This window comes from Dipodomys spectabilis, unplaced genomic scaffold (assembly GCF_019054845.1).
Source record: "Dipodomys spectabilis isolate Male_0828 unplaced genomic scaffold, ASM1905484v1 ptg000257l, whole genome shotgun sequence".
Lineage (NCBI taxonomy): Eukaryota > Metazoa > Chordata > Mammalia > Rodentia > Heteromyidae > Dipodomys > Dipodomys spectabilis.
Window position 1 is genome coordinate 1,238,655 of NW_024870934.1, and position 25,895 is coordinate 1,264,549.

The 25,895-nt window shown below is 54.5% G+C and overlaps 1 protein-coding gene across 1 annotated transcript in view; it reads left to right on the plus strand.

Moving 5' to 3' along the window:
- Positions 1-1,245: 1,245 nt before the first annotated feature.
- The window catches only part of Osbpl2 (oxysterol binding protein like 2), a 33,738-nt gene continuing 9,088 nt past the window's right edge, over positions 1,246-25,895 (plus strand). The window contains exons 1-8 of the mRNA XM_042699537.1: positions 1,246-1,288; positions 14,355-14,513; positions 16,707-16,824; positions 18,097-18,172; positions 18,902-19,036; positions 19,620-19,717; positions 23,132-23,314; positions 25,281-25,388. Coding sequence (XP_042555471.1) covers positions 14,477-14,513; positions 16,707-16,824; positions 18,097-18,172; positions 18,902-19,036; positions 19,620-19,717; positions 23,132-23,314; positions 25,281-25,388 — 755 coding nt within the window. The 5' untranslated portion in view covers positions 1,246-1,288; positions 14,355-14,476. The remainder of the gene's footprint in view (positions 1,289-14,354; positions 14,514-16,706; positions 16,825-18,096; positions 18,173-18,901; positions 19,037-19,619; positions 19,718-23,131; positions 23,315-25,280; positions 25,389-25,895) is intronic.

The following is a 25,895-nucleotide window of genomic DNA, read 5'->3' on the forward strand; positions in this document are numbered from 1 at the left end:
GCTTGGCCAGCCTGGCCATCTCCGTGGCAACAGCCCGCCGTCCCTGTCCTGGCTGGGGGCCGGCTCACCGCGCCCTTCCTTCTGCAGGCTCTCTGAGTCGCTCTCCTCCGCCGTAACCATGGCAACGCCTTTGTTTCCGAGGCTGGTCCGCCTCCCTCCCGTCTCTTCGGGCACCGCACAGGGGCTCCTTCCAGACCCCGCGGGCTCCCCAGAGCCGCTGGCAGCGCGCAGAGAGAGGCGCAGCCCCTGGGCGGGACCCAGGCCCACGGTCACCGCAAGCATCTGCACAGGGGGCCTCAGAGGCCCGCGCCTGACCCCGCCAGGGGCCCAGCCGAGAGACCCACTGTGCGGAGGGAGTGCGGGCCTGGAGCGGGCTCTGACCGCGGGCGTGGGGGGCGGGCGGGGCGGGTGATCTGTCAGGGCTCTGTGGGTGCGGGGGACTCGGGGGACGAGGCCGCAGTCACTGAGGACTTCGGGCGGGCTTTGCGAGCTCCAGGTGCGCCCGGGCCGGGCCTCCGTGGAGCGGCTCCCCCCACGCGCCCCTTTCCTCGTGGCGATGCCCTCCATCTCCTCCCTCCGCCCGGTGGGGGCGGCCTAGGAGGCGCAGCCTCTGCGGTCATCTGCAGGGCCCGGCTGACCCTCCCGGGCTGGTGAGCTCGCCCGAGGCTTCGGAGCCGACGCCAGGGCCCGCAGGGCCCGAGGCCGCGGGGTCGGCCGCAGCCTGCGGTGTGGGCTGCCAGCCGGCGGGAGAGGTGTCATTCTGTGCCAAGGCTTTGGGTGACGGTGATAGGTAGTTCGCAAAGACAGGGAGCTGGTATGCATCGGTGGGGAGCCTCCACCGGGTCGGGCGGCCGAGGGGCGGGCGGGCGGGCAGCCTCCCCCCCCCCCCCCCACCTGCTTCACTGTTTGTAAACTCGCGTCCCGCGCGGCCACGCCCTTTCCTCCTTCCCTCCCACCTCACGGGCCATTATTTGCATAACCCCGCCTCTTCGTCGTGGTGACTGGCTATCACTGCAATCACTCCTTCAAGAGGGTGGCACCCCGAGGAGGGGCCGCCCCGACGACGTGATCAGCATAGTCCCGCCCCTGGCGCGGCCTTCGGGCCTGGCGCTGATTGGGCGAGCGACGGCCGACCCCGCGGCGCGGGGCGCGGCGAGTGGCGGGGCGGGTTGTCGGTCGGCGAGGCGGCGGGCCGCACTTCCGCCTCGGTGTCAGTGGGTCCCGGGCCGCGGGCGGGGGCGGGGCGGGGCGTCGGAGGGGTCGGCGGCGCTGAGGGGACCCATTCCAGGTGAGCGGGCCGCCGCCCGCCCGGCGCGGCGGCGGGGCGGCGGGGCCGGGCCGCGCGAGGTCCCCGCGGACGGGCCTAGGCCGCAGCCCGCCCCGGGGCCGGGGGAAAGTTGGGGCCGCGCGCGCGCCAGGTGCGGGGCCTCGGCCTCCGCGCGTCGCCTGCGCCGGGGGCCGCGGAGGCCGCCGCCCACCTCGGCGAGCGGGAACGGGACGCCGCGCGGGGCGTGGGCAGGCCCGGGCCCCGCGGGAACGGGACGCCGCGCGGGGCGTGGGCAGGCCCGGGCCCCGGGCGCGCGGGGAGGGCAGCGGGCCGGGGCGCGCGGACCCCTCCGGCCCTCCGGCCCACCTCCCGCGCCTGCCCTGGGCCCGCGCCCGGCGCCGCGCCGACCACAACTTTGCCTGGCGCGGGCTCCGGCTCCGGGCTTCCGAGCGCCCTTCTTCCCGGCTTAGGCGGGGCCCTGGGAAGCGCCGCCGTCGCCCGGGTGCGGCTCGGCGCAGGCCGGGACTGCGGGGGCCCCGAGCAGCGCGGCCCGCTCCCCAGGGCACGCAGGTGGGTGGTGGTCCCCGCCTCAGTGCGCCCCCGGGCCGCCGCCAGCCTCGGCCGCCCTGGCATGCTTGGCTTCCCCAGCGCCTTCCGCGGCCCGCACGTGCCGTCGCACCTGCCAGCCCTCGGAGGTGTGGCGGGATGCCGGGCGTGGGGTCCCCTGTGGCGAGGTGCCCAACCTGGGGAAAGTAAGGGTGTTCTCTGCTCCTGGCTGCATGGCCTAACTGCGTCCTAACTCCCCTCAGTTCCTGGCGTGTGTCACCCGCTTTGCCAGTAAGAGAAGCACATGGAACCTTCTTCTCTCTGCGGCTGGCTTTGACAGGCAGCAGTGTTCCAGAAGGGCGCCAGAACCTGGAGTGCGGCGCTTCCTCCGTCGCTCCATTGCCCTGGGGGCGCGGGGCGGGGGGGGGGGGGGGGGGGGGGGGGGGGGATACTTGAAGCCTGCCGGGGAGGAAGTAGTGGCTGCTTCTTCTCTGCAGAACTTGCTTCCTTGTTTGCCTTGCATATCCTGTTCTTGCCAACTCCTGTTTGAGGACGTGATAATGCTAAGTAATTTTTTGTTCCAGATTGTGAGGAGCACTTTTTAGTCACCCTGTTCTTTTGAGTCTCACTGCAGTCGGACAGACAGGCATGGATGTCTTCAGTTTATTCCTGAGGAAGCTGAGGGACAGGGAGGTTAAGTGATTTACTACAGGTTGCACAACAGTAAGTTATGGATCAGGGTCTGATCCCAGGCACTGGGGCTCTGGAGTTAGCTTTGCTTTTTGTCTTGCTGAGGATGAGAATCGGAGGGACAGGTGTGGGTGTGAAGTACATGGTTTCATTTCAGGCTTAGTGCTGTGAGCTTTCTGTAGTCAGTTTTAATGCACTTGGGACGTTTTTCTTCCTTCCTCTCTGGTGTGTCTGGAGGGGTCAGACTGCTATGTCCCCCCTTCCCTTTTTTATGCAGGTACTGGGATTTGAACTCACAGCGTGGGCATTGTCCTTGAGCTTTTTTATTCAAGACTAGTGCTCAACCACTTGAGCCACAGCTCCACTTCTGGCTTTTTGGTGGTTAATTGGAGGTAAAAGTCACACAGACCTTCCTGCCTGGAGTGGCTTTGAACTGTGATCCTCAGATCTTAGCTTCATGGGTAGCTAGGATTACAGTGTGAGCCACCTGTGCCTGGTATGGTTTCCCCTTTAATGAGTAGTGTTCTCTCAATATTTAAAATTGCCCCTCACTTCTTCAGGCCTTTGAAATGCTCAGGTATGTGTATTGGATATTCTTTAAAACTTGCTCAACTAAAAAAACCAACAAGACTTGCTCAACTTGGAAAGTCTTATTTTTAGCTAATTGAAAATGTGGCATTTCTCCTTTTGCTGATAACATCTTCTATATGTTTTCTGTTCTCTTGTGCTGTCTGTAAACAGTACTGGATCTTGAAAATGGTTTCTCCTGTTGTAGCCTGGGCTCTGAGATCTGGGGCTCTGTCCCTGCGTTGAGCTGTGTCAGGTGCAGGAAGGCCTAAGGGCTCTGGGCTGGTCCCTCAATCCAGGCTTTTCCCAGAGGGCTGGGACTTCTGGCTGGAAAGGTGGTGGGAGAGGATCTGCTCCAGGCTGGAGTGGGAACTCTGGGGGATGTATGTGGGGGATGAGAGTCATCTTCTGCTCTAGCACACATGGTGGGGGCACACAGGATGTGTTGCTCTGTGTGCCAGGTGTGTTGTCCTGAGTAGAAGAGTGCTGGTCAAGGGCTGATGGTGGGAAAGGAGCAGCTGTGGCCAATTTCTAGAGCCGCCGTGCTTGGCCGGAGTGACTTACGTTCCTCTCTTAAAACTGGGGTGGATATGTAAAACATTGTCCAGGCCAGGACACCTGGAGAGGGAAAATGAGCGCTATTAGTGGTGACAGATAGGAGTGAGGCATGGACCATGTCTGTGACATACTTCGTGTGGCCCAGTGCTGGCTTTCCCCAGTGACAGCAAAGCCAGCACTCTAGAATCAGTGGCTACCAGTGACCATGAGATTTGTTGGGCAGGTGGGGGTAAAAAGGGCGTTGAGAGAGGAGGGGTTCTGGGAACTTAGTGACAAGTGCAGGTGGCAGCCAGGCCCCGGCTTCCAGGGCTTGGCTTGGGTCGTCTGGTCCTCTGTGAGGGGCAGGCCTTGTGCTTCCCCGCATGGGTAGCTTAGTCACCTTTTTGGGGCACTATGAACACACAGAATTAGCAGTTTTTCTCTCTCTGTGTCCTACTCTCTCTTCCCTCCTCTCTGGAATGGTGGGGTAGGAATTTATGGATTTCCCTGACCGTCCCAAAGTCCCCTGGTGTGTGTGCGGTCGGGGATCATGTGGGCAGGAGTGATGTTGGCATACGTGTCTCAGCATAGTCAAACCGGTTCGGAGCCTGCAGGGTGAAGTCGGGCAGGGTGGTGAATGAGGAAGGGCCAGGAGAGGAGGTCATGGGAGAGGAAGCTGGCCAGGGGTGAGGATGTGGGACTTGTCTGGAGCAGGCTGGGGTTCTGAGGATGTCCTTTTGCCCATGGGGGTGTGTGTGCTGGCTCTGAAGTGGTGCCTTCCCCCTCTCCCCTGTTGGGGCTGTGGGTGTCCATTGGCACAGGTGTACACCAGGTGGCGAGGTGTGGATGCGGGGCTGCCTGTCTGCTTGCATACGCGTGTGTGGCCTCCGTGGTGCACACGGCAGGAGGCCCACTCCGGTGCATCCATCCTCTCTCGGTCGCGGAGGAAAACAGCATTTTCCTGTGCTGCAGAATGATGACATTGATTAAAACAAACATTTCTGTACAAAAGAGCTGCATTCATCTTGTGTGTTTGGAAAGGTATTATAAGATAATGTTCTTGAAGCGTGGGATGTATTTTGGGCGCCTACTGCTCGATACTGAGCAGTTCCATCAGGTGAGGAGTAGCACGTGAAGGACTGTACGTGGCGGTGGGCTCACTTCCTTGCATGGCCTCGGGGACCACCCGAGTGGAGAGCGGCCAGCAGCAGGCGGCGGATGCTGTTGCTGCCTTGGTTCGATGGCACAGGTGTTTGGATAGGTTTGGGCCTGGTAACTGTGTTAGAATGAAGAGCTGGTCTTTTCTTCATTAGACAGCTCAAGTGTGGGTAGAACTAGGCACTGACTTCATTAGTGCCATTGAGCCCTAGATTGAGAAAACTACTGACCTGCAGGAAAATGCGGAGCCCTGAAAGACTGTGGCAGTGAGAAGGCACAGACACGTGTCTCACTTGTAACAGGAAACTGGAATGACCCTTCTTGTGTGTTCTTTGCGCACCACCAAGACTCTGTGCTTAAGGCACCGGCTGCACCGCCCCGCGCCCTGACCCAGGTTGACGCAGATGGTGCCGCGGTGGTCAGCCTTGTACGCCTCCTCCCTCCAGCCTCCTCCCTCCACGAGGCTCTTGCGGACCGAGTGGGGTGAGGTGACTACATTTACACAAAACCTGTGAGGATAACCGCTAAGCACCATCTCGCCTGGGCGTCAGCAAGGAGCACGTTTGGTGATTGCCAGTGGAGAGCTGGTTTGTGGTTTGGGTGAGAATAAGGGAGGCCAGGCTTTGCGGCCTCCATCTTGCCCTGTTGGATGGGTGGATCTTTGGCAGAACAGAGCTGCCCTTCTGCCTTCAGCACAGAGCTGGCTGTGTGAGGGGTACTGAGTCTGACTCCAGCCGCTGCTGGCTTTGTTTTCTCCTGACCTCTGGGGGCCTTCGGGGCCTTGGAGGGCTGATGGACAGTCAACGTGGCTCAGCCATCAGAGCCCCAAAGCCACACGGTCTCACCTGATGTTCTGAGCCCTCGGTACGACAGTTCCCGCCAGGCCTCACACCTGCACACATCGAGGACCCCCAGGCTCCTGTGGCTGATGGTGTGTGTGCTGGCTGGGGCATGTGGCATCCCCAGCACCACGCTAACCGTGAGATGTCATGGCTTCATTTTTTACCAAAGAAATGAGAGTGTGGTGTAGAGTACGTGGGGTGTCCTGGGGCCTCCCGCTGGCTGTCCGTGGACAGAACGCAGCCTACCAAGGAACCTCGCCCACCATTGCTGTAGTGGAGGGATGAGGACTAGGAGGGGGCCTGGCCGCCGGCCACAAGACTCATGTCCCCCTTGGGAGAGGTGGAGGGGAGCCCAGGTTCCCACCTTCCAGCCCTTTGGACCCCGGAGTACAGCTCGTGGGATTCTCTCGTTTATCTTTCTCATCCCTGTCAAGATCTGGGAGATCTGCCATTGATGTCTGTACAGCCCATTCTGCCCGCGTGCATGGACCCGCTAGTGCCCGGAAGGGGCGTTCTTTCCTGCCTCACTCTCTGGTCGCCCCTCAGTGTTATTGGAGCACCTTGGCCAGCCTGCAGGACTCTGCCAGGCTGTCCCTGTCTGCTCGCTGGTTGCCTGTGGGGGAAGGAGTGGCCCCGTGGGGATATGGCCACCGCCATGGCTGGCCCTGGCCAGCTGATCTCCCTGGGAATGGCCTGGCAGCCTTGACCTGAAGTGCTGTGGGCCGCTGGGGCCTTCAGACCAATGGTGCTGATGAGGAACAAGGCGCCACAGCTGCTGCGTCCGTAGTTTCTGGCTTGTTCTCTGGAAGCCATCCATGCACCCTGCTTGAGTGAGGTGGAATTGGTGCAGCCAGCCTTTTCCTGCCCAGCGGGGCCTCTGGGGGCCAGACCAGGTCTGTGGGAGACAGCAGTGGAGTGCCCACCCAAGGAACCAAAAGTTTCCCATTGCGGGGACTGGGAGGGTGGCTCAGTGGTAGAGCGCTTGCCTTGCATGCATGAGGCTCTGGGTTCAATTCCTCAGCATCACATAAGCAGGAAAATCTGGAAGTGGTGCTGTGGCTCAAGTGGTAGAGCGCTAGCCTTGAGCTGAAGAGCTGAGGGACAGCGCCCAGGCCCAGAGTTCAAGCCCCAAGACCGACAAAAACAAACGAAAGTTTCCATTGGGAACAAATTATGCTAATTCCTTTGAATTGTGGGTGAAAAACTTTCCTTGAAGTTGGAGAGTGAGTGAGTGTTCATTTTCTCTAGAACTTCCCTGTCACAGTACAAGATAGGACCTTGGTCCTCATATGGCCGGTGACTGGTGTGGCTCTGTTCTGAGCACGTGGTTTCTTGTTAGGATTGCTTGCAAGTTACCAAGTGAAACTTTCGTTATGACATTTAAATTTAGAATCCAAGCCAGGCACTGGTGCCTCATGCCTGTAATCCTAGCCACTCAGGAGGCTGAGATCTGAGAATGGAGGTTTGAAGACAGCCCAGGCAGGAGAGTCTATGAGACTCTTACCTCCAGTTAGGCATCAAAAAAAGCCAGAAGTGGAGCTCAAGTAGTAGACCACTAGTCTTAATCAGAAAATCTCAGAGACAGTGTCTAGGCCCTGAGTTCAAGCCTTAGGGCCAGTGTACATGCCGGCATGCATGCATATACATACATACAACAAGAAAGAGCTTTAGATTGTTTATATTATAGTTCCTTTGTTTATTATTATAGTTCCTTTGTAAAGATTATGTCTAGCTGTGCCTTCTTTTGACAGAGGTTTTGCAGGATTGGACTTTTCATCAGGCTGACAGCAGAGATCACCCTGGTTCTCTCACTTAGATACTTATTGCCCGAAATGTGAGATTTGCTCCCCTCCCCTCCCCTGTCCTCCCGTGTCCTCCTCTTCCCCCTCCCCACACGACCCCACTGCTCTCTCTTGAAGTGCCATCCTGTGGATGGATTCTGAGAACAGAGTAGAGTCTGCATGTTGGACTTGCCTAGGACGTTCTGCTTGCTTGTGGACACACAGCCGAGGAGTCTGGACTCGGAGGTGCCCACACATAGCCCTGCTAGCCCTCTGGGGCTTTCTGCTGGCCTGGAGGCCCTCGGATGAGACACGATGCAGAGCCCGTGGGCTTCTGGGCAGCTGAGGCCAGCGTGTTAGGTGGTTTGCGGAAGCAAGCCCTGGAGCAGACAGGTGTGCGTGCCGGGAACTGGCTGTGGTGGCAGGCTTGGCTCCAGGGACTGTCTGCAGTGCCTGCTGGGACACGCCACCCCACCCCGGACTCCTGGTCACTCCTTAGGGGCTGTCCAGGAAGGGTTTCCCGGGAGCACTGTCTCAGGCAGCTTCTGTCTGAGACCCAGCTCCCATGAAAATGACAAGGGTTTGCCTTGGCAGTTGGTGACAGTTGAATGGTTTGTGGGGTGCCTCAGTGCCCGGTGGCAGCTGCGTGGTTTGCAGGGTGTTTGCCTTGGTACTCAGTGGCAGCTGCGTGGTTTGCAGGGTGTTTGCCTTGGTACTCAGTGGCAGCTGCGTGGTTTGCAGGGTGTTTGCCTTGGTACTCAGTGGCAGCTGCGTGGTTTGCAGGGTGTTTGCCTTGGTACTCAGTGGCAGCTGCGTGGTTTGCAGGGTGTTTGCCTTGGTACTCAGTGGCAGCTGCGTGGTTTGCAGGGTGTTTGCCTTGGTACTCAGTGGCAGCTGCGTGGTTTGCAGGGTGTTTGCCTTGGTACTCAGTGGCAGCTGCGTGGTTTGCAGGGTGTTTGCCTTGGTACTCAGTGGCAGCTGCGTGGTTTGCAGGGTGTTTGCCTTGGTACTCAGTGGCAGCTGCGTGGTTTGCAGGGTGTTTGCCTTGGTACTCAGTGGCAGCTGCGTGGTTTGCAGGGTGTTTGCCTTGGTACTCAGTGGCAGCTGCGTGGTTTGCAGGGTGTTTGCCTTGGTACTCAGTGGCAGCTGCGTGGTTTGCAGGGTGTTTGCCTCAGTGGTCGGTGCCTGCTGCGTAGTTTTCAGGTCCTGTGGGCCTGAGGGCAAGAGACATGGATTGTGTCTCCCCTGCAGGCCTGAGCCATTCGGAGGATCTTTGGGGAACTGGCACCTTGACCCTGGAGTCTCACTGGAAAGGCCTCCCCGAGGTCTTGCTCAGGGTTGGACTCCTAACAGGAGCACAGCTGAGGTAAGGCAGGGTTCAGTCGTCAGTGAGCTTGTCTCCAGTGTGTCTACCGACTGTCTTACACCCTCCAGGCTGGCTTCAAACCATGGTCCTCTGGATCTCAGCCTTCTTAGTAGCTAGGATTACACTCATTAGCCAGCAGCACCAGCTGGACTGGACTTCAGCGTGATTTGCTTGGGGAGATGGCTTTGGCAGGAGGAATAGGCTTTCCCCAGGAGCACAGATCAACTTTCAATTTAACACTTGATCTTCGCCAAAAGGTGAAGCACTTCCACTTTGTGTGTGTGTGTGTGTGTGTGTGTGTGTGTGTGTGTGTGTGTGTCTGTGTCTATCTGTGTCTGTGTGTCTGTGTGTGCACGCGCTCGCATGCATGCACCTAAACTCAGGATCTTGAACTCTTGCTATACTGCTTTGCTCAAGTCTGATACCCTACCACTTGAACTACAGCTCCACTTCTGGCTTTTTGGTGGTAAATTTGAGATAAGAGTCTCATAGATGGGGCTGGGAAGGTGGCTCAGTGGCAGAGCGCTTGCCTTGCATGCCTGAGGCCCTGGGTTCCATTCCTCAGCACCACATAAGCAAAAAGAAAAAAGCCAGAAGTGGGACTGTGGTTCAAGTGGTAGAGCGCTAGCCTTGAGCTGAAGAGCTGAGGGACAGCGCCCAGAGTTCAGGCCCCACGACTGGACCCCCCCCCAAAAAAAAAAAATTAAAAAAAAAAGAATCTCATAGACTTTTCTACCTGGAGTGACTCAAACCATACTCTGAGAAGTACCTTGTAATCCTAGGTACTCAGCCTCCTGAGTACCTAGGATTACAAGGAGACATGAACCACAAGCATATGGCTTTTTTTTTGGGTCCGGTCTTGGGGCCTGAACTCTGGGCCTGGGCACTGTCCCTCAGCTCTTCAGCTCAAGGCTAGCGCTCTACCACTTGAGCTACAGCACCACTTCCGGCTTTTTTCTTACGTAGTGCTGAGGAATCGAACCCAGGGCCTCAGGCATGCAAAGCAAGTGCTCTACAACTGAGCCACCTTCCCAGCCCCGGCTTGTTTTATTTATTTATTCACTTATTTTCTTTTGAGACAGGGTCTTTTTTTTTTTTTTGGTCGTGGGGCTTGAACTCTGGGCCTGGGCACTGTCCCTCAGCTCTTTAGCTCAAGGCAAGCTCTCTACCACTTGAGCCACAGCGCCACTTCCCATTTTCTAGTGGTTCATTGGAGATAAGAGTCTCATGGACTTTCCTGCGCAGGCTGGCTTTGAATCACGATCCTCAGATCTCAGCCTCCTGGGTAGCTAGGATTATAGGCGTGAGCCACTGACACCTCGCTTTAGACAGGGTCTTTCTATATAATCCAAATTAGCATCACAGTTTCAGATATTAGCCTGGTAGTGGTAGCCTGTGTACATACACAACTACACAATCAGACTCTTTCCTGGGGCCTTGAGCGCTAGGATCGTAGGCATGTGCTGTGGTGAGGGCACCCACTACTGTCCCCGGGCCTGTACCTTAATGTACCAGTATTGAACGCAACCACACTTGGGCATGTGTTCCCTTTCCAAAAAGTGGAATCCTCATCTGCATTTGGGAACACATTAGACAGACAGGGTAGGAAAGCCAGGACAAGGGCTTGATGTCTCCTCGCCTTTTAGTTTTCAGGCTTGCAGGTGTCCCCGGTGGTGACCGGTCACCTTCCAGGAACTTGGTTTTGTTTTTGTTTTTGTTTTTTTGTCGGTCGTGGGGCTTGAACTCTGGGCCTGGGCACTGTCCCTCAGCTCTTCAGCTCAAGGCGAGTGCTCTACCACTTGAGCCACAGCGCCACTTCCGGCCTTCCAGGAACTTGGTACTGGCCAACGTCAGTTTCTTGAACATTGCTAATGTCCGTGGTTTCATCTTTACAAGGGAGCTGTTGACTTGGTCTGTTTTATTGTTTGTAATTTTATTGTTTTATTTATTTTTTATTTTTTGCTGGTCATGGGGCTTGACCTCTGGGTCTGGGCGCTGTCCCTCAGCTCTTCAGTTCAAGGCTAGCTGTCTACCACTTGAGCCACAGCATCACTTCTGTCTTTTTTCTACTTATGTGGTGCTGAGGAATTGAACCCAGGGCCTCATGCAATGCAAGGCAAGCACTCTACCACTGAGCCACCTTCTCAGCCCATTTTATTGTTTTATTAAGGTTTTGTTCCCATTTCATAAGTCAGGTAATGAGTACATTTCTTTCTCTCTTTTTTTTGGACAATGTAATGTCTTCCTTTGCTTTCCCCCAGTTTCCCCTCCCACTCCTGCCCACGAGTTGCACAGGTCGCTTTCCACATAGTATATATATACTGAATAGTGCGATTGCATTTGTTCCCCCTCCCTCTGTCCTTTTCTATGCCCTTTTAACCTCCCAAAAGAAAAAAAAAAAAAAGCAAAAACAAACACTACCACCATCAGTAACAAAAAAAGTTTCCATTTCCTAGAGTTTGTTTCAATAAATGGTATTTTAAATGTTCAGAGAAGTTGCACCTTTATGTTCCTCCCCTAAGGGTATCCTCCTTTAGCCCCTTAGTGTATGAATGCCTAGAGTCCTTTATAGATGATCATGTCTAGTTATATTTTAGCTCTAATTCCACAAATGAGAAAAACCTGTACCATTTGTCTCTGGCCTTGACTTATCTCACTCAGCACAATTTGTTCTAGGTCCATCCATTTCCTTGCAAACAGCATAAGCTTATTCTTCCTAATGGCTGAATAAAATTCCATTGTGTATAGGTGCTACATTTTATTGACTGATCTGTTATAGGGTATCTGGGCTGTTTCCATAACTTGGCTCTTGGGAATAGGATAGCCATGAACATGGATACATAAGTGTCTTTATGGTATCCTGACTCCCAGTGTTCTGGGTAGGTGCCCAGTAGTGGTATGGCTGGGTGGTAGGGAAGATCTATATTTAGTTATTTCTAATTTTTTTTTAGTTATTTCTAATTTTTTAATTGTTAATATAAAGGTGGCAATACAGAGTATGTTTCTTTTTAAAACAATGTCACCCTTTTTCTCCCTCTCCCCCTTCTTACCCACAACTTGTATAGTTCATTTTCAACATAGTGTCTAGTGAGTACCACTGATGCATTTGTTCACTCTTCATCCCTCTATTTCTGTGCCCCCCTTGGCCTCCCCAAAACAGATAAATGAACAAATGAGAAAAAGAAAAAACAGAAACAGCAATAAAGAAAGAAACCTCTTATTCCCATAACCTGGAGTTCATTTCAATAAATATTATTTTATATGATCAGGTACACATAGGTATTGCAACTTTGTGTTCCTCTCCTAAGAATATCCTCCTTTGGTCTCATTGTGTATATTTTGGTTTTTTTTAGGAACCTCCATAGAGGTTGTACTAGTTTGCATTCCCACCAGCGATGTAGTAGGTTCCCTTTTCCCCACATCTAACCAACATTTGTTGTTTTTCAAGTTCACTATCTAACTGGGGTTAGATGGAATCTCAGAGTTGTTTTGATTTGCGTTTCCTTTATGGCTGGAGATGATGAGCATTTCCTCATGTGTTTGTCATTCTATTCTTACTTCTGAGAAGTCTCTAGCTCCTGGCCCATTTACTGATTGGCTTATTAGTTTTGGGGGAGTGTTTTTTTTTTTTTTTTTTTTGAGATTCTTGTATATCTTGGCTATTAAGCTTTTGTTGGATGTATTGCTGGTGGAGATTTTTTTCCCAGTCTGTTACTGTCTTTCTAGTTTAGTAACTATGTCCTTTTGCTGTGCAGAAACTTATAATTTTGATGTAATCCTACTTGTCAAGTTTCTCTCTTTTTTTAAAATCAGGGCTTGAACTCTGGGCCTGGGCGCTGTCTCTGAGCTCTTCAGCTCAAGGTGAGTGCTCTACCACTTGAGCCACAGCACCACTTCCAGTTTTCTGGTGCTTCATTGGAGACAAGAGTTTCACAGACTTTCCTGCCTGGGCTGGCTTTGAACTTTGATCCTCAGATCTCAGCTTCCTGATTAGCTAGGAGTACAGGCATGAGCCACCGGCGCCCGGCAAGTCTTTTTTCTCTCTTCTGTGCCTGTGGGACTCTCTTCAAAAAGTTCCTACCTAGGCCTGTAAGTTATAATGTTAATGTTTCTCTTGCTCAGCCTTGCAGTTGTATCAAACTTTCAGGTCTGATGTGGAGGTCTTTGAGCCACTTTGGGTTGATACTGATGCTTGGTGACCGAAGTCCAGTTTTCGTTTTCTATAGGTAGATGTTCAGTTTTCCCAGCACCAGTTACTGAAGAGGCTGTCTTTTCCCCACTGTGTGTCTTTGGGTCTTCTTGTTGGTTCCATTTGTCTTCGGCCGCCCCTTGGCCTCTTCACACTGGGGTAGCAGTTCCACAGGCTACACAGTTTATAATGAGCAGGAAGTACTGGCACGCAGTGCTGGAGGTTGGGTGCAGCGGGAGCCCCAGTGTGTCGAGGCCTTTCTTACAGCTCCTCCTGGGTGACAGGGCGGAAGAGCCGGGGGTGGGGGAGCAGGGGACACAGGAGGGGGGGATGCATGTGAAGTCGGGAGTCTTCTTTCACGATTCATGAGGGCAGGGCCCTTGGGGCCTCATCTCCTGTCTGAGGTCCCATCTCCATCAATGTTCAGACAGAATCAGCTCATCAGCTCAGCCTGCTTTAGCTCGAGAGCATGTGCCTTAGGGCAGCTGCTGGAGGCACGGGTGGGATTCAGGCCGGCCAGGGGCACAGATGGGTCTGGCATTAGGAACTAGAAGCGAGCAATCACTTCCTTTTTTTTTTTTTGCCAGTCCTGGGGCCTGAACTCAGGGCCTGGGCGCTGTCTCTGAGCTGCTTTTGCTCAAGGCTAGCGCTCTACCACTTGAGCCACAGAACCACTTCCCACTTTTTCTGTGTATGTGGTACTGAGGAATGGAGCCCAGGGCTTCATGCACTCTTCTACTAGGCCACATTCCCAGCCCAAGCACTGACTTCCCGACTATACAGAAGACAGAGGTCGCACGGGTGAGCACTGACTTCCGAGAGACCCGGTCTCTGTCTGGTCGCTTGAGTGACACGCCCTGTCCTGATTCCCAGAAGCTCTCACAGCTGCCTGCTTCTTAGGTAGCAGGGCGGGTGGCAAAGAAAAGGGAAATACTGAAAGTCTGCTGGGGAAAAAAGGCAGGGAGGAGCTTGATGTTGATTGTTGCTGATTAAAACTTAATTACAAGTGCGCAGCTGCTGATTTACCTCCATAAAAAAAACCAAAAACCTTCACTAGCTTCTTACGAGCTGTAGGGGAGATTTCTCTCACCGTTACGTGATTTACCTTCACTTTTGGAAGCAGTTTCATAGATGAATGGTGGTGGTATGCCCGGTTATCGGCAGGAAGTTAATATGCATGAGTTCTAAGTTAAAATGGCTTTGAGGAAATTGAAGCGTACTTCAGTTTACTGTAGTAACTTATATAGCATTCTTCATTAGGAATGCTTCCTCTCATTTATACTTCCTCAAAGTCACGTATTTGTTAGGAGATAATTCATTTAGTTATATCTGAGACCAGTTTCGTTGGTGGGCATTTAGAAACTTTCAGGCCCTGTGTCTTAAGTACATGATGCAGTGTTTCTCCCCTCAGATTTCCTGCAACTTTCACCCAGACGAGGTCTGCGGTGTGCAGTTGCCTCTGCTCTTCTGAGGACAGCAAGGATGATCCAGTAGGCAGCCGCACTGGGCAGCGACAGGGCTGACCCCTGAAGGATGAACGGGGAGGAGGAGTTCTTCGATGCCGTCACAGGTGAGTGGACAGGAGACTGCTTGGTGTTTGGAGACTGTGCGATCCAGAGCGTGCACTTGAGCCGGGCGCTGGTGGCTCATGCTGTCATCCTAGCTACTCGGGAGGCTGAAATCTGAGGATCATGGTTCAAAGCCTGCCCAGGCAGGAAAGTCCGTAAGACTCTAATCTCCAATAAACCACCAGAAAACGAGAAGTGCCTCTGTGGCTCAAGTGATAGAGCGCTTGCCTTGAGCTGAAGAGCTGAGGGACAGCGCTCAGGCCTAGAGTTCAAACCTTACAACCGGAAAAAAAAAAACAAAAACAGGATGTGGGCTTGGTACTTCGGATGTCGTCTGGCTCAGCAGAGCTAAGACAGGGGTCCTGACATTGGCTGTCCTGGCTCAGAAGAGGGGACCCTCGACTTAGGTGGGGTGGGGTGGCTTGAAGTGTGGGAGAGCGTCCCTGGGGGTAGTTTTATTTGGACCCTGAATGAGAACATCAGTATTCCTCTGATAGCCTTCCTTTGACGAGGCAGCACCACCTTAGAGCTGTAACTTCTTGGGTGCTGCTCCGAGTGCGCTGAAGCAGCCGGCCTGCCTTCCCAGCGGCTCTTGCTCTCCAGTTCCGTCATTCTTCCCTTTGGGAGATGATTCTAAGGCTTAGTGTGCAGCCCATGCCTGGTTGGCGAGGGCGCCTAGCTGCTGTCCTTGTTGAGAGGTGAGGCACCCCAGCCAGTACCCACGCCCCCAGTGCCCGTGTCTTTTCTGGGAAGGATGGTCTCCTGGGAGCATTTCCTTGTCCCTCACTGCAGAAACACAGATAGTGGCTCTGAAATGTCCCTGCGGGCCGGGCTCGTGATGACCTTTGAAACTCTGCAGTTGGTGTCCACGGGGTCTGTCCTTACAGGGGTCGCTGCTTCCGCCTAGGCAGATGCCTCGGTCAGAGCCTCCCTTACCCTCGGCCCGCCTTGGCGTGCGTGTGGTGAGCCGTGCTCTGCGCGTTGGCGGGGGTGTCACTGTTGGCTTACTCGTCCACAGTCCCAGGGGGAGACACTGAGCTCTGTTACCCTCCAAGGCTGGCTGGAAGTCGGTGCTCATGACTTGGTGGCCGAGGGTCTCAGATTCTGTTGTGTGTGCTTCTGGGCGTCCTCTCGTCATAGGACTCACATGCAGCTGCCTCCTCTCGGAGGATGGCCAGCGGGCAGGCTTGTCCCCGGTCACCTGGGAGGTCGTGGTCCCAGGGAGGCGGCTGTGGAGCCTGCCCCAGAGGATGTGCCAGTTCCCTCTCACCTGGGAACTTTTGTGAATCGTGCTCCTCTGAAGTTGTGGAATAAGTCCATCTTGATTAAGCCAGAGATAGGCAGGTGAGTCCATCCTGACCTCAGGCCCTGGGGTGTGGCCATGTCCCCCCCCCCCCCCCCCAGCAGAGCTGCCTCACAAGTCCCCACGTCTGGCGGGCCAGGATCATTCCTGTTTGGGAAGGACAGCCGATTCCTCCAAACATGTCACTCAAAAACTATTTAAGGCAGACACCAGTGGCTCACACCCGTAATCCTGGCTACTCAGGAGGCTAGATCTGAGGATCATGGTTCAAAGATAGCCTGGGCAGGAGTGTGTGAGATCCTGATCTCCAAATAACCACTACAGAAGCCAGAAGTGGAGGTATAGCCCAAATGGTAGAGTGCTAGTCTTGTGCACAAAAGCTCAGGGACAGCATCCAGGCCCTAAGTTCAAGGCCCAGGACCAGCACAAGAAATATAAAACAACTTGGGCTGGGAATGTGGCTTAGTGGTAGAGTGCTTACCTAGCACACATGAAGCCCTGGGTTTCATTCCTCAGTATCACACAAACAGGTAAAGCTGGAAGTGGTGCTGTAGTTCAAGTGGTAGAGTGTTAGCCTTGAGCAAAAGCAGCTCAGGACAGTGTTTGAACCCAGAGTTCAAGCCCCAGGACTGGCAGAGAGAGAGAGAGAGAGAGACAGGCAGACAGAGACACACAGAGAGAGAGAGAGAGAGAGAGAAATAATATAAAACAATAACAAAATAAAAGACTGCCAGGCGCTGGTGGCTCACACCTGGCATCCTAGCTACTCAGGAGGTGAGGCTGAGATTTGAGGATCATGGTTCAAAGCCAGCCCCAGCAGGAAACTCTATGAGACTCCAATAAACTACTCAAGAAAGCCCCATGACGTGGCTGTTTTGCTTGTCTTGTTCAGGCTTTGATTCTGATCACTCTTCTGGGGGATTCTCGGAGACAAGTCCAGTCCCTGGAATGATTGATGTGGACACCAGCAGGAGCGGGAAAAGTGGGGAGAATGGAATTCAAAAGCACAGGTGTGTTGTCTCTTGCGTGCATTGTCTTACAGTTCTCTGGGTGCGCTCGCAGTTGTCCCTGACAGATATGGCCGGGGGAAGTCCCTTAGGTCTCCTGATTCCTGGGCTGCGGCAGCCTCTCGGTCCCAGGTGTGAGCCGGCTCCTCCAGACAGCATCCAGTGTTTGGCCACTCGTGTCCTGAGAGACTTGATGCTTCGGTGGGGTCTGGAGATTGGCACATGTGGGTTGACTCCTTCCATGAATGCTGCTTCCTTCTCTGCCCTGGAATTGCTCAGGGTCTGGTGTACAGCACACATCTTTGCTGCAGACTAACTAACCCTCCTGTCCCTTCCGTATCCCAGGGTGATTACTGGCCACTGAGCCAGCAGGGCTCGCTTGCTGCACATGGCCACATGGCTACCTCCCCGCAACTGTGCATTTCATGTAGGTTCTGCAGGCATGGGTCTCCCATGGAGGCTTCCGCCTTAGTCAGGAGTAGCCAGAGGGCAGAGGCAGTGCTGAGGTGTGCTTGGCTGAGGACCCTCCAGCCTCTCCCCTGATCTCTGAGCTTGGGCCCTCATTGTGGCATAGGTCCCCTTCGTGCCTTTCTGTTTGCATGCTGAGCGGGGGCAGAGTGCCTCCTGTGTGCTGTGGGACCAGGCCCCGCAGCGCTGGGCTTGCTCTGTGCACAGCGCTCCCGAACCTCAGCTGCCAGTCCATCCCCTGCTCTGACACTCAGACCTCGTTAAATGTGTCCTGGACCTGGGCCTCTTTTCATTTCTTTTTGTCAGGTACAGTGGTACTTCTCAAAATCGGGGCTGATGGCGCCACCTCTGTTCTCTGCGTAGAGCTCAGGCGCAAGGCCACGCACTGCCCTCCTCCCTGGGGTCACGAGCAGCTCTGACTAGCACCCCTGTGCTCACAGAGGTGTCCCAGTGACACTGAACCATAAGGTTGCCCTTTTCTTAGGATGAGGCCAACACTGCCCTACCTCTTGTCCTTGGCTGCAGGGTTCTGTGAGGGCCTCTGGTGCAGCCAGCCCGGCCATTCCCAGGGCCTTGTTCCCAAGAAGCCCTTGGCCTGGCCTCTGCAGGGTTAGAGACTGAGACTCCAAGGTCTCCGTAACCATCCCGAGGCCTTCACAACAGCGGGGCAGTGCGGGTTCTGTGGTGCTTCAGCCGCACCTGGCTTCTCAGCCATGCCAGAATGCAGACAGCTCCCAGTTTGGGTGTCCAAGCTAAAAGGAGGACGTCAGTCCTGTGTAACGGAAGCACACTGCGCTCTTCTCCCAGGACGGCGCTGCCTGCCCCCATGTTCACGAGAAGCGATTTCAGCGTGTGGAGTATACTGAAAAAGTGCATCGGCCTGGTGAGTTCAGACAGCACTTTTTTTTTCCTTCTTTCTTTTTTTTAAACCAGTGTTGGGTCCTGAACTCAGGGCCTGAGTGCTATCCTTTAGCTTTTTCACTCAAGACTGGCACTCTACCATTTGAGTCATAGCTCCACTTTGACTTTATTTGGAAATAAGAGCCTCATGGACTTTCCTGCCCAGGCTGTCTGGGAGATTCTTATCTCCAATTAACCACCAAAAAACTGAATGTGGAGCTGTGGCTTAAAATGATAGAATGCTAGCCTTGAGCAAAAGAGCTCAGGGACAGAGCCCAGGCCCTGAGTTCAAGTCCCACGACTGACCAAAAAAAAAAAAAGCACAACACTTAACTAGGAATTCCTATGAGTTTATTGCCCTGCTGCTAATTTAAGAAAATGTGCTGTACATATTTAAAAAACAGCATGGAATTAAGGTAACAAAGCAGGAAAGGAACAAATAAACAAGAGTAGGAAAAGGAAACTCAATTATTTGTGGACTGCAGAATGCTGGTCCAGCAGGTGGCACAGGCATCCCACAGCGCCTTTGTCCTGGTTCTCTGAGACATGTTCCCAGCGTTTCCCAGTGTCCTTGGCTTTGTATATGTAGCCTGTGCAAGCGTCTTCCTGCCCCTGGTTCTGGCCTGCTCTTATCCTCCCATCCTGGCTGTCCGTGGGGCCTCTTGGGACCAGACATCAGGATGCTAACCAGACATCTTCCTGGGTCCTCTAGGAGCTGTCCAAGATCACAATGCCAATCGCCTTCAACGAGCCCCTGAGCTTCCTCCAACGGATCACCGAGTACATGGAGCATGTGTACCTCATTCACAGAGCCTCGCGCCAGTCCCAGACCCTGGAGAGGATGCAGGTGGGCACTACCGTGGTCATGCCAGGCCAGTTTTAATGCATCTGGCTCTGTTTGGCTACTGGCCTTGTGGCTGTGAGCAGGGACCCTGTGGCAGGGCGTCTGTGAGGAGGACCGATGGCACCGGTCCAGAAACATGTTCTCTGCAGGTGTCTGGCAGCCTGAGTGCTGGCTGGCTCTGCCTGTATCTTCCATCCCCACTGCCTCACACGTGTGATGTTCACGCAGGAGTGTGGGTGTATATACGTGTGCCTGCCTCAACATGTGTGAGCAAGAACACGTGTGAATGTACACGTGTAAGTGCAGCATATTCCAGACCAAAAGACCAACGTTGCTCTTATATGTGGGGGCGTGGGGTGGGGACAACACATTGTTGCTTCTTTTTGCAACTTACAAGAAGCGATAGGTGACCGGTGGCATTTCCCTGGAAGTCCTGGAATTGTGCATGTGTCACTGTGAGGTGTCCACAGAGCCTGTGAGCACCGACGCTCCGTGGGCGCCCCATGGACACTCTGTGGACAGACCGTGGGCTCTCCTTCCCACGCCCTGGCTGCCACTGTTCTGACCCAACCTTGGTTGTTTGCAGTCTGTAGCTGCTTTCGCCGTCTCGGCAGTGGCTTCCCAGTGGGAGAGGACTGGCAAACCATTCAACCCGCTCTTGGGTGAGACATATGAGTTGATCAGGTAAGCGGAGCCGTTCACACATGGCTTGCCGGCGGGCCGCGGGCGACTGGAGCCTGATTGTTTCAGCTGCACTGGCTCCTTGGCTCTGGGGAACATGCCTGCTGGTGGTGGTGCGCCACCAAGTGCTGCTGGTGCGCACTTGGGAGGCTGTAGGTGCTAATGGTGGGACCATCGCTGGTGTGGAAAGCAAGGTTAAAGACAGATGTTCCTGCACTGAGCTCAGGAGCAAAGGCTGTGCTACACCGACGGGTGTGTAGCTTTCACCAGGAATGGAGCTGGTGGGAATAAGCAAGATTGGGCCTCTACCACAGCCCTGAGGGGAGGGAGCAGAGAGGTAGCCACAGAGAACATCCAGTGAGAAGAGGGGCCACAGAAGTGTGGTTGCTGCCCAGTACCATTCCCACTGCCCTGTCCTGCAGAGTCTCAGGAATAGTTGGACAGGCCTGCCAGACAGAGTTGTCTGATCACATCTGGTCTTTGTGTGTGTGTGTGTGTATGTGCTAGACTGAGTGCTATCTACTTTTTCACTCAAGGCTGACATTCTGCCACTTGAGCCACAGCTCCATTTCTGGCTTTCTAATTGTTAATTGGAGTTGAGAATCTCATGGACTTTTCCTGCCTGGGCTGGCTTTGAACCACGATCCTTAGATCTCAGCCTCCTGAACAGCTAGGATGACAGGCGGGAGCCACCAATGCCCAGTATACCTGATCTTTAAGCACTGACATTTCTTCGGCCCAGTTTCCTTTGGGCTCCCAGGGCAGGGTGGACAGGGCAGTGGCCACTCGTGCACATGCACACAATTCAGTGTGTATCCCTCCTCCCCTGAGCCTGGACCCCAGGCCCTGGAGCTCCAGCCCTGGGCTGGAGCAGGTAGGTCCAGGTTGCCTCACGGATGACTTGGCCTCTGGAGGACTGTTGGAAACCTCCTTTCCAACTGCATTGTCTATAAGAATATTCTATATAGCCGGGCGCTGGTGGCTCACGCCTGTAATCCTAGCTACTCAGGAGGCTGAGATCTGAGGATCGCGGTTCAAAGCCAGCCCGGGCAGGAGAGACCGTGAGACTCCTATCTCCAATAAACCACCAGAAAACCGGAAGTGGCGCTGTAGCTCAAGTGGTAGAGTACTCGCCTTGAGCTGAAGAGCTGAGGGACAGCGCCCAGGCCCAGAGTTCAAGCCCCACGATCGACCAAAAAAAAAAAAAAGAATATTCTATATAAAACACGTAAATCATTGCAAAAAGCCAGGTGGTGACGTGGTTCCAGTGATAAGTGCTTGCAAGGTCTGAACTCACACTTCAGTACCATAAAAGAAAACCCAAAACAAACAACACACCTAATACCCCATGAAACTCGCATGTCTCGCAGAGCACCTGCTGTTGCGGTTTGGTAGCTGGCCTCAAGTGTGTGACAGTGTTAATTTGTGGCATTTATCATTGTGCCATAATTATGTTCCCTTGTGGTCACAGCCCTTTCTTTTTTTTTTTGGCCATGGGGCTTGAACTCTGGGCCTGGGCCTGTCCCTCAGCTCTTGAGCTCAAGGCTAGCACTCTACCACTTGAGCCACAGCGCCACTTCAGGCTTTTTCTGTTTATGTAGTACTGAGGAATTGAACCCAGGGCCTCATGCATGTAAGGCAAGCACTCTACCACTGAGCCATCTTCCCAGCCCCTGCCACGGCCCTTTCTAAACTGCATTTTCCCATGTATCTGAACTCCCTTCATCCTTGTTGCAGCATTTCTGGGTCATAGTTTCACTTGCAGCATTTTTTCTGTGTCATAAGATGAAGGAATGGTACACTGAGCAATCGATAGCATCTCAGCAGTCACTCTGAAGCTTTTGTTCTGTCTGGGGTTGATGAGTGATGGTGGGATCTGGGTGTTGGTCTCTCCAAATGAGCCCTCTTCCAGTGTGGGGCTTGGCCATGTGCACAGGGTGGGGGGTATTACCCCGACAGTCTGCCCATTGGCACCAGGAACAGACTGGGGGGGGGGGGGCGGAGTCAGTGCGGGCTCCCCTGGGTGCCTGCAGAGAAATCATGACCTACTTGGGAGCGTAGATGAATGCCATCTTTGGTTTCTTCTCTGCTCCTGCCTCATCCTGAGGGTGCGGCCACCAGCCTGCACTGAAACCGTCTGCGCCCTAGTGTATTCCTGTGCTAGCTGGCACCACGTGGTCACCATCTGGTCTCTGAGTCTCTCTGTCTTTGAGAAAACCAGAGTGATGGAGAGTGTGTCCTGGGGACAGAGAGGCCCCCAGGCCACCCGGGCTGTGATGTGCCCAGTGGGAGGGACTCGGGGACAGCCCTGCTTCTGCCAGAGACAGGGAACCTGGGCCCAAACAAGGTGTGTCTTGGGTGGACACTCCTGCGCCACAGTGCCCACCCTGAGCCATCTGCGAGCCCTCGGTGACATGCCCAGTGCCAGGACTTGAGGCACCAGTCTTGACTAGCTGCTGGAAATTATTAAAATACCTTGGAAAACTTTATGGACTGTGGAAAAGAAGCTATAAGGATGAAAAAAATAAGGACCAATTGAGACACTGAGAGGCAGATGACAGGAGGAATCCTTAGCCTCCTGGGGACCAAACTCAGGTTTAAGTACGGTTGGCACACTGAGAAGCAAACGCTGTACTCGCTCTCCCCGGCCCTGCTGGCCGGCGGCCCCTCCCTGGCCAGGCCGCCCTGGCTTTGCGCAGAGGCGCAGACCAAGCCGTGTACCGTCTTTCACATCCCTCTTGAGCAGCTAAAAATACAAGTTCTTTTCTTAGACAAGTATTCATTTTGTAGATTACATACCTTGGCAGGCAACCTTTTAAAACCTAATTTTTCAACTTTCCTTCCTCTGTAATGATTGGGAATTCTGATTCCAGCTAAGTTAGTAATTATGTGGTTTAGCATTTATAATTTTTAATGACTACCACTGTAGGTGTATTCGCAGTTCCGGGACAATTAAAAACTGACATTTTTATTGAATAGGAGAGTCTCTAAAAATCTTATTTCCTGGCCAGGAGTATTTTGAGGGTCTAAGACATTCCTTCATGGAAGTTCCAGCACCTCATACGAAGACTAGACGCCGGGCCCCTCTGAGGACTTTGAGCCACAACCTCTGGAGGAAGGTTTGGGCCCAGCCGGGCTCGGCCTGATCCAAGGCGAAGCTGGTCACCTGCGAGGCCAGGGCCCGTGTGGCCAGCAGCAGGGTGGGGTGAGGCCTCTCCCACGAGGGCTCCGCTGCTCTGAGCAGCTGTGTGGCGCGCGTGGGGTCTGAGCCTCTGGTGGACCCTAGGGCATGTCCCGTTGCCATGGGCTGTGAGGCCCTGCACCCTAAGGGGTGAGTTGGCCTCCCTTTGTTCTTGCTTCATTAATGTGGTTTTTCCTTCTCCTTCCCACTTCCTTCTCTTCTCTTTTTGGACCCAGGGAAGATTTAGGGTTCAGATTTATCTCTGAGCAGGTCAGCCACCACCCTCCTGTTAGCGCCTTTTATTCAGAAGGCCTCAACCAGGACTTCATGTTCCATGGCTCCATCTACCCGAAGCTGAAGTTCTGGGGCAAGAGTGTGGAGGCAGAGCCCCGGGGGACCATCACCCTGGAGCTGCTCAGGTGAGCGTGCAGGGGTCAAGCCCGGCACGGGGGAGCCAGCGCGGAAGCCAGCCGGGGTGCAGCTCTGGGGGACCTTCGGCCCTCTGCGCTTCTCCCCTGGGGCCAGTGGGCCCACAGCCCTCCCTCACACCTGCTACCTTGGTCACTGCCGCCTGTTCTCCCCGCCCCGAAACCCCTGCCACCAGCCATGCAGGGCAGCTGGCACAGCCCACGCCACCTCCCTGATCTGAGGGCAGCAGCACCTTCAGCCTCTGCCTGTCAGGGTGGTCCACGCTGCGTGGAGCACAGCCGTAGACTCCCTTCGGGGGACTCCTGGGGAGGGAGTTAGGACCCAGGAGCCAGAGGAGGGACCCTGGTGGCCATGTAGCTGTGTGATGATGGCCTCACAGACCTGACTGTGAGGGTGTGCACGTGTGTGTGTGTGTGTGTGTGTGTGTGTGTGTGTTACACAAGGCTGGAATCCTGGTGGGGGACCAGTGGACCGAGGGCCCTGCAGAGGCTTTCTGCCTCTGTGTGGACACTGTCGTCCAGCACCCATCTAAGATGTCTGCAGCAAGGGCTGCATTCCCCGCCCACAGCCCTATATGCCCGCAGGTCCTCTGCAGTGGGTCTGGCCCTGAGGAGGTGTTCGATACAGTTTGAGCTGTTGGGACTCAGGGTCTCTTACATGTTTGGGTAAGTGCTCTACCACTGAGCCAACATCCCTAGAGATGACTTTTTTTTTTCAATTTCATTTGAGACAGTTTCCCTGAATTGCCCAGACTGGCCTTGAGCCTCCCACACACATGTGATGGCAGTATACCTGCCTGGGCCTCCCACACACCTGTGATGGCAGTACACCTGCCTGGGCCTCCCACACCTGCCTGGGCCTCCCACACCTGCCTGGGCCTCCCACACCTGCCTGGGCCTCCCACACCTGCCTGGGCCTCCCACACCTGCCTGGGCCTCCCACACCTGCCTGGGCCTCCCACACCTGCCTGGGCCTCCCACACCTGCCTGGGCCTCCCATACCTGCCTGGGCCTCCCACACCTGCCTGGGCCTCCCACACCTGCCTGGGCCTCCCACACCTGCCTGGGCCTCCCACACCTGCTTGGTCCTCCCACACACCTGTGATGGCAGGGTGGGCCACGCCACAGCTGGTTCCCACTGGCCAGTGTTGTGAGGATCTGGAAGGCCACTCCCCCTGCCCCCAGAGACACCGAGGCCACCAAACCTGTGAGGGAAGACCTGTCTCACAGGGATTTGGGGGCTGAGGTGTGCAGAACTGGAAAGCTCATTCATATGTTTGGGTCCTGCCTAGGGAGTTCTAGAAATTCCTAATGTGGGCCATGTGGTTTCCTAGCTCTGGCGAGTCTCTACTCTTGGTGGAGACTCTTCCCTGTCGCCTCAGGCTCCGGCTGCTATCTGAGGCATTTTGGGCTGTGAGGGCTCTCCTTTGGCGGGACTCATTTTGGAGGATGAGGCATGAAAGGTGTGGAATGTGGCCTCTCCGTGTGTGTGTGTGTGTGTGTGTGTGTGTGTGTGTGTGTGTGTGTGTGTGTGTGTGTGTGTGTGTGTGTGTGTGTGTGTGTGTGTGTGTGTGTGTGTGTGTGTGTGTGTAGAGGACACCACACACACACAGAGGCATGACAGCCTTAGTCCCCATCGCTGGGTGCTTGAGTGCCTTTTCTTTTGACAGCTTCATGGGAAAGCCATTTCTCTTTGACTCTGTCTTCCTTTATTGCTTATTAACTTGTCCTGACATTTAAGTAGAAAGCTTTGTTGATACTACAAAGGAAAGAAGAAATACATTTCAAACGCATGCTAACTAAATAGCCTGCACTGGAGGGACTTCAAAGTGGTGTCTGCTCTCAGCTGGTTCCGAGTCGCTGTCCGGTTTTATCTGTTGTGGTGTTCTGGGTCATGCGGGGTCACGCAGAGGCTGCGCTTCCTTGCCCTGACTGCTTGTTTCTGGTGTCTTCTCAGACATAACGAAGCCTACACCTGGACCAACCCTACCTGCTGTGTACACAACGTCATCCTTGGGCAGCTGTGGATCGAGCAGTATGGCACAGTGGAGATCCTGAACCACAGGTGATGCCGGGCCACGCCGTGTGGCTCCTGGGTTTGGGGCAGGCCTGACTCACTCCAGCCTTCTGGCCCATGTGCTGGCTCACTGGGCTGGGCTCCATTGTGGAGGTCATCAGGAATGTGCAGGATAACTGGCTTTTAATGAGGAAGGAAATATATATATAAACATTCAAGCCTCAGGCGGGCACCAGTGGCTCACGGCCATAATCCTAGCTACTCAGCAGGCTGAGCTCTGAGGATCCTGGTTCCAAGCCAGCCTAGGCAAGAAAGTCCGTGAGACTCTTATCTCCGATTAAACACCAGAAAACCCGAAGTGGCACTGTGGCTTAAGTGGTAGAGCGCTCACCTTGAGCTGAAGAGCTCAAGGACAGTACCCAGGCCCAGAGTTCAAGCCCTACAACCAACCAAAAAAAAAAAAAAATCAAACCTCGGTAGAGATGGCCTCATTACTGGGGAGATGTATGAACCATCCCAAAGCATTACCTGCTGTCAGGACTAGAAACTCATGAT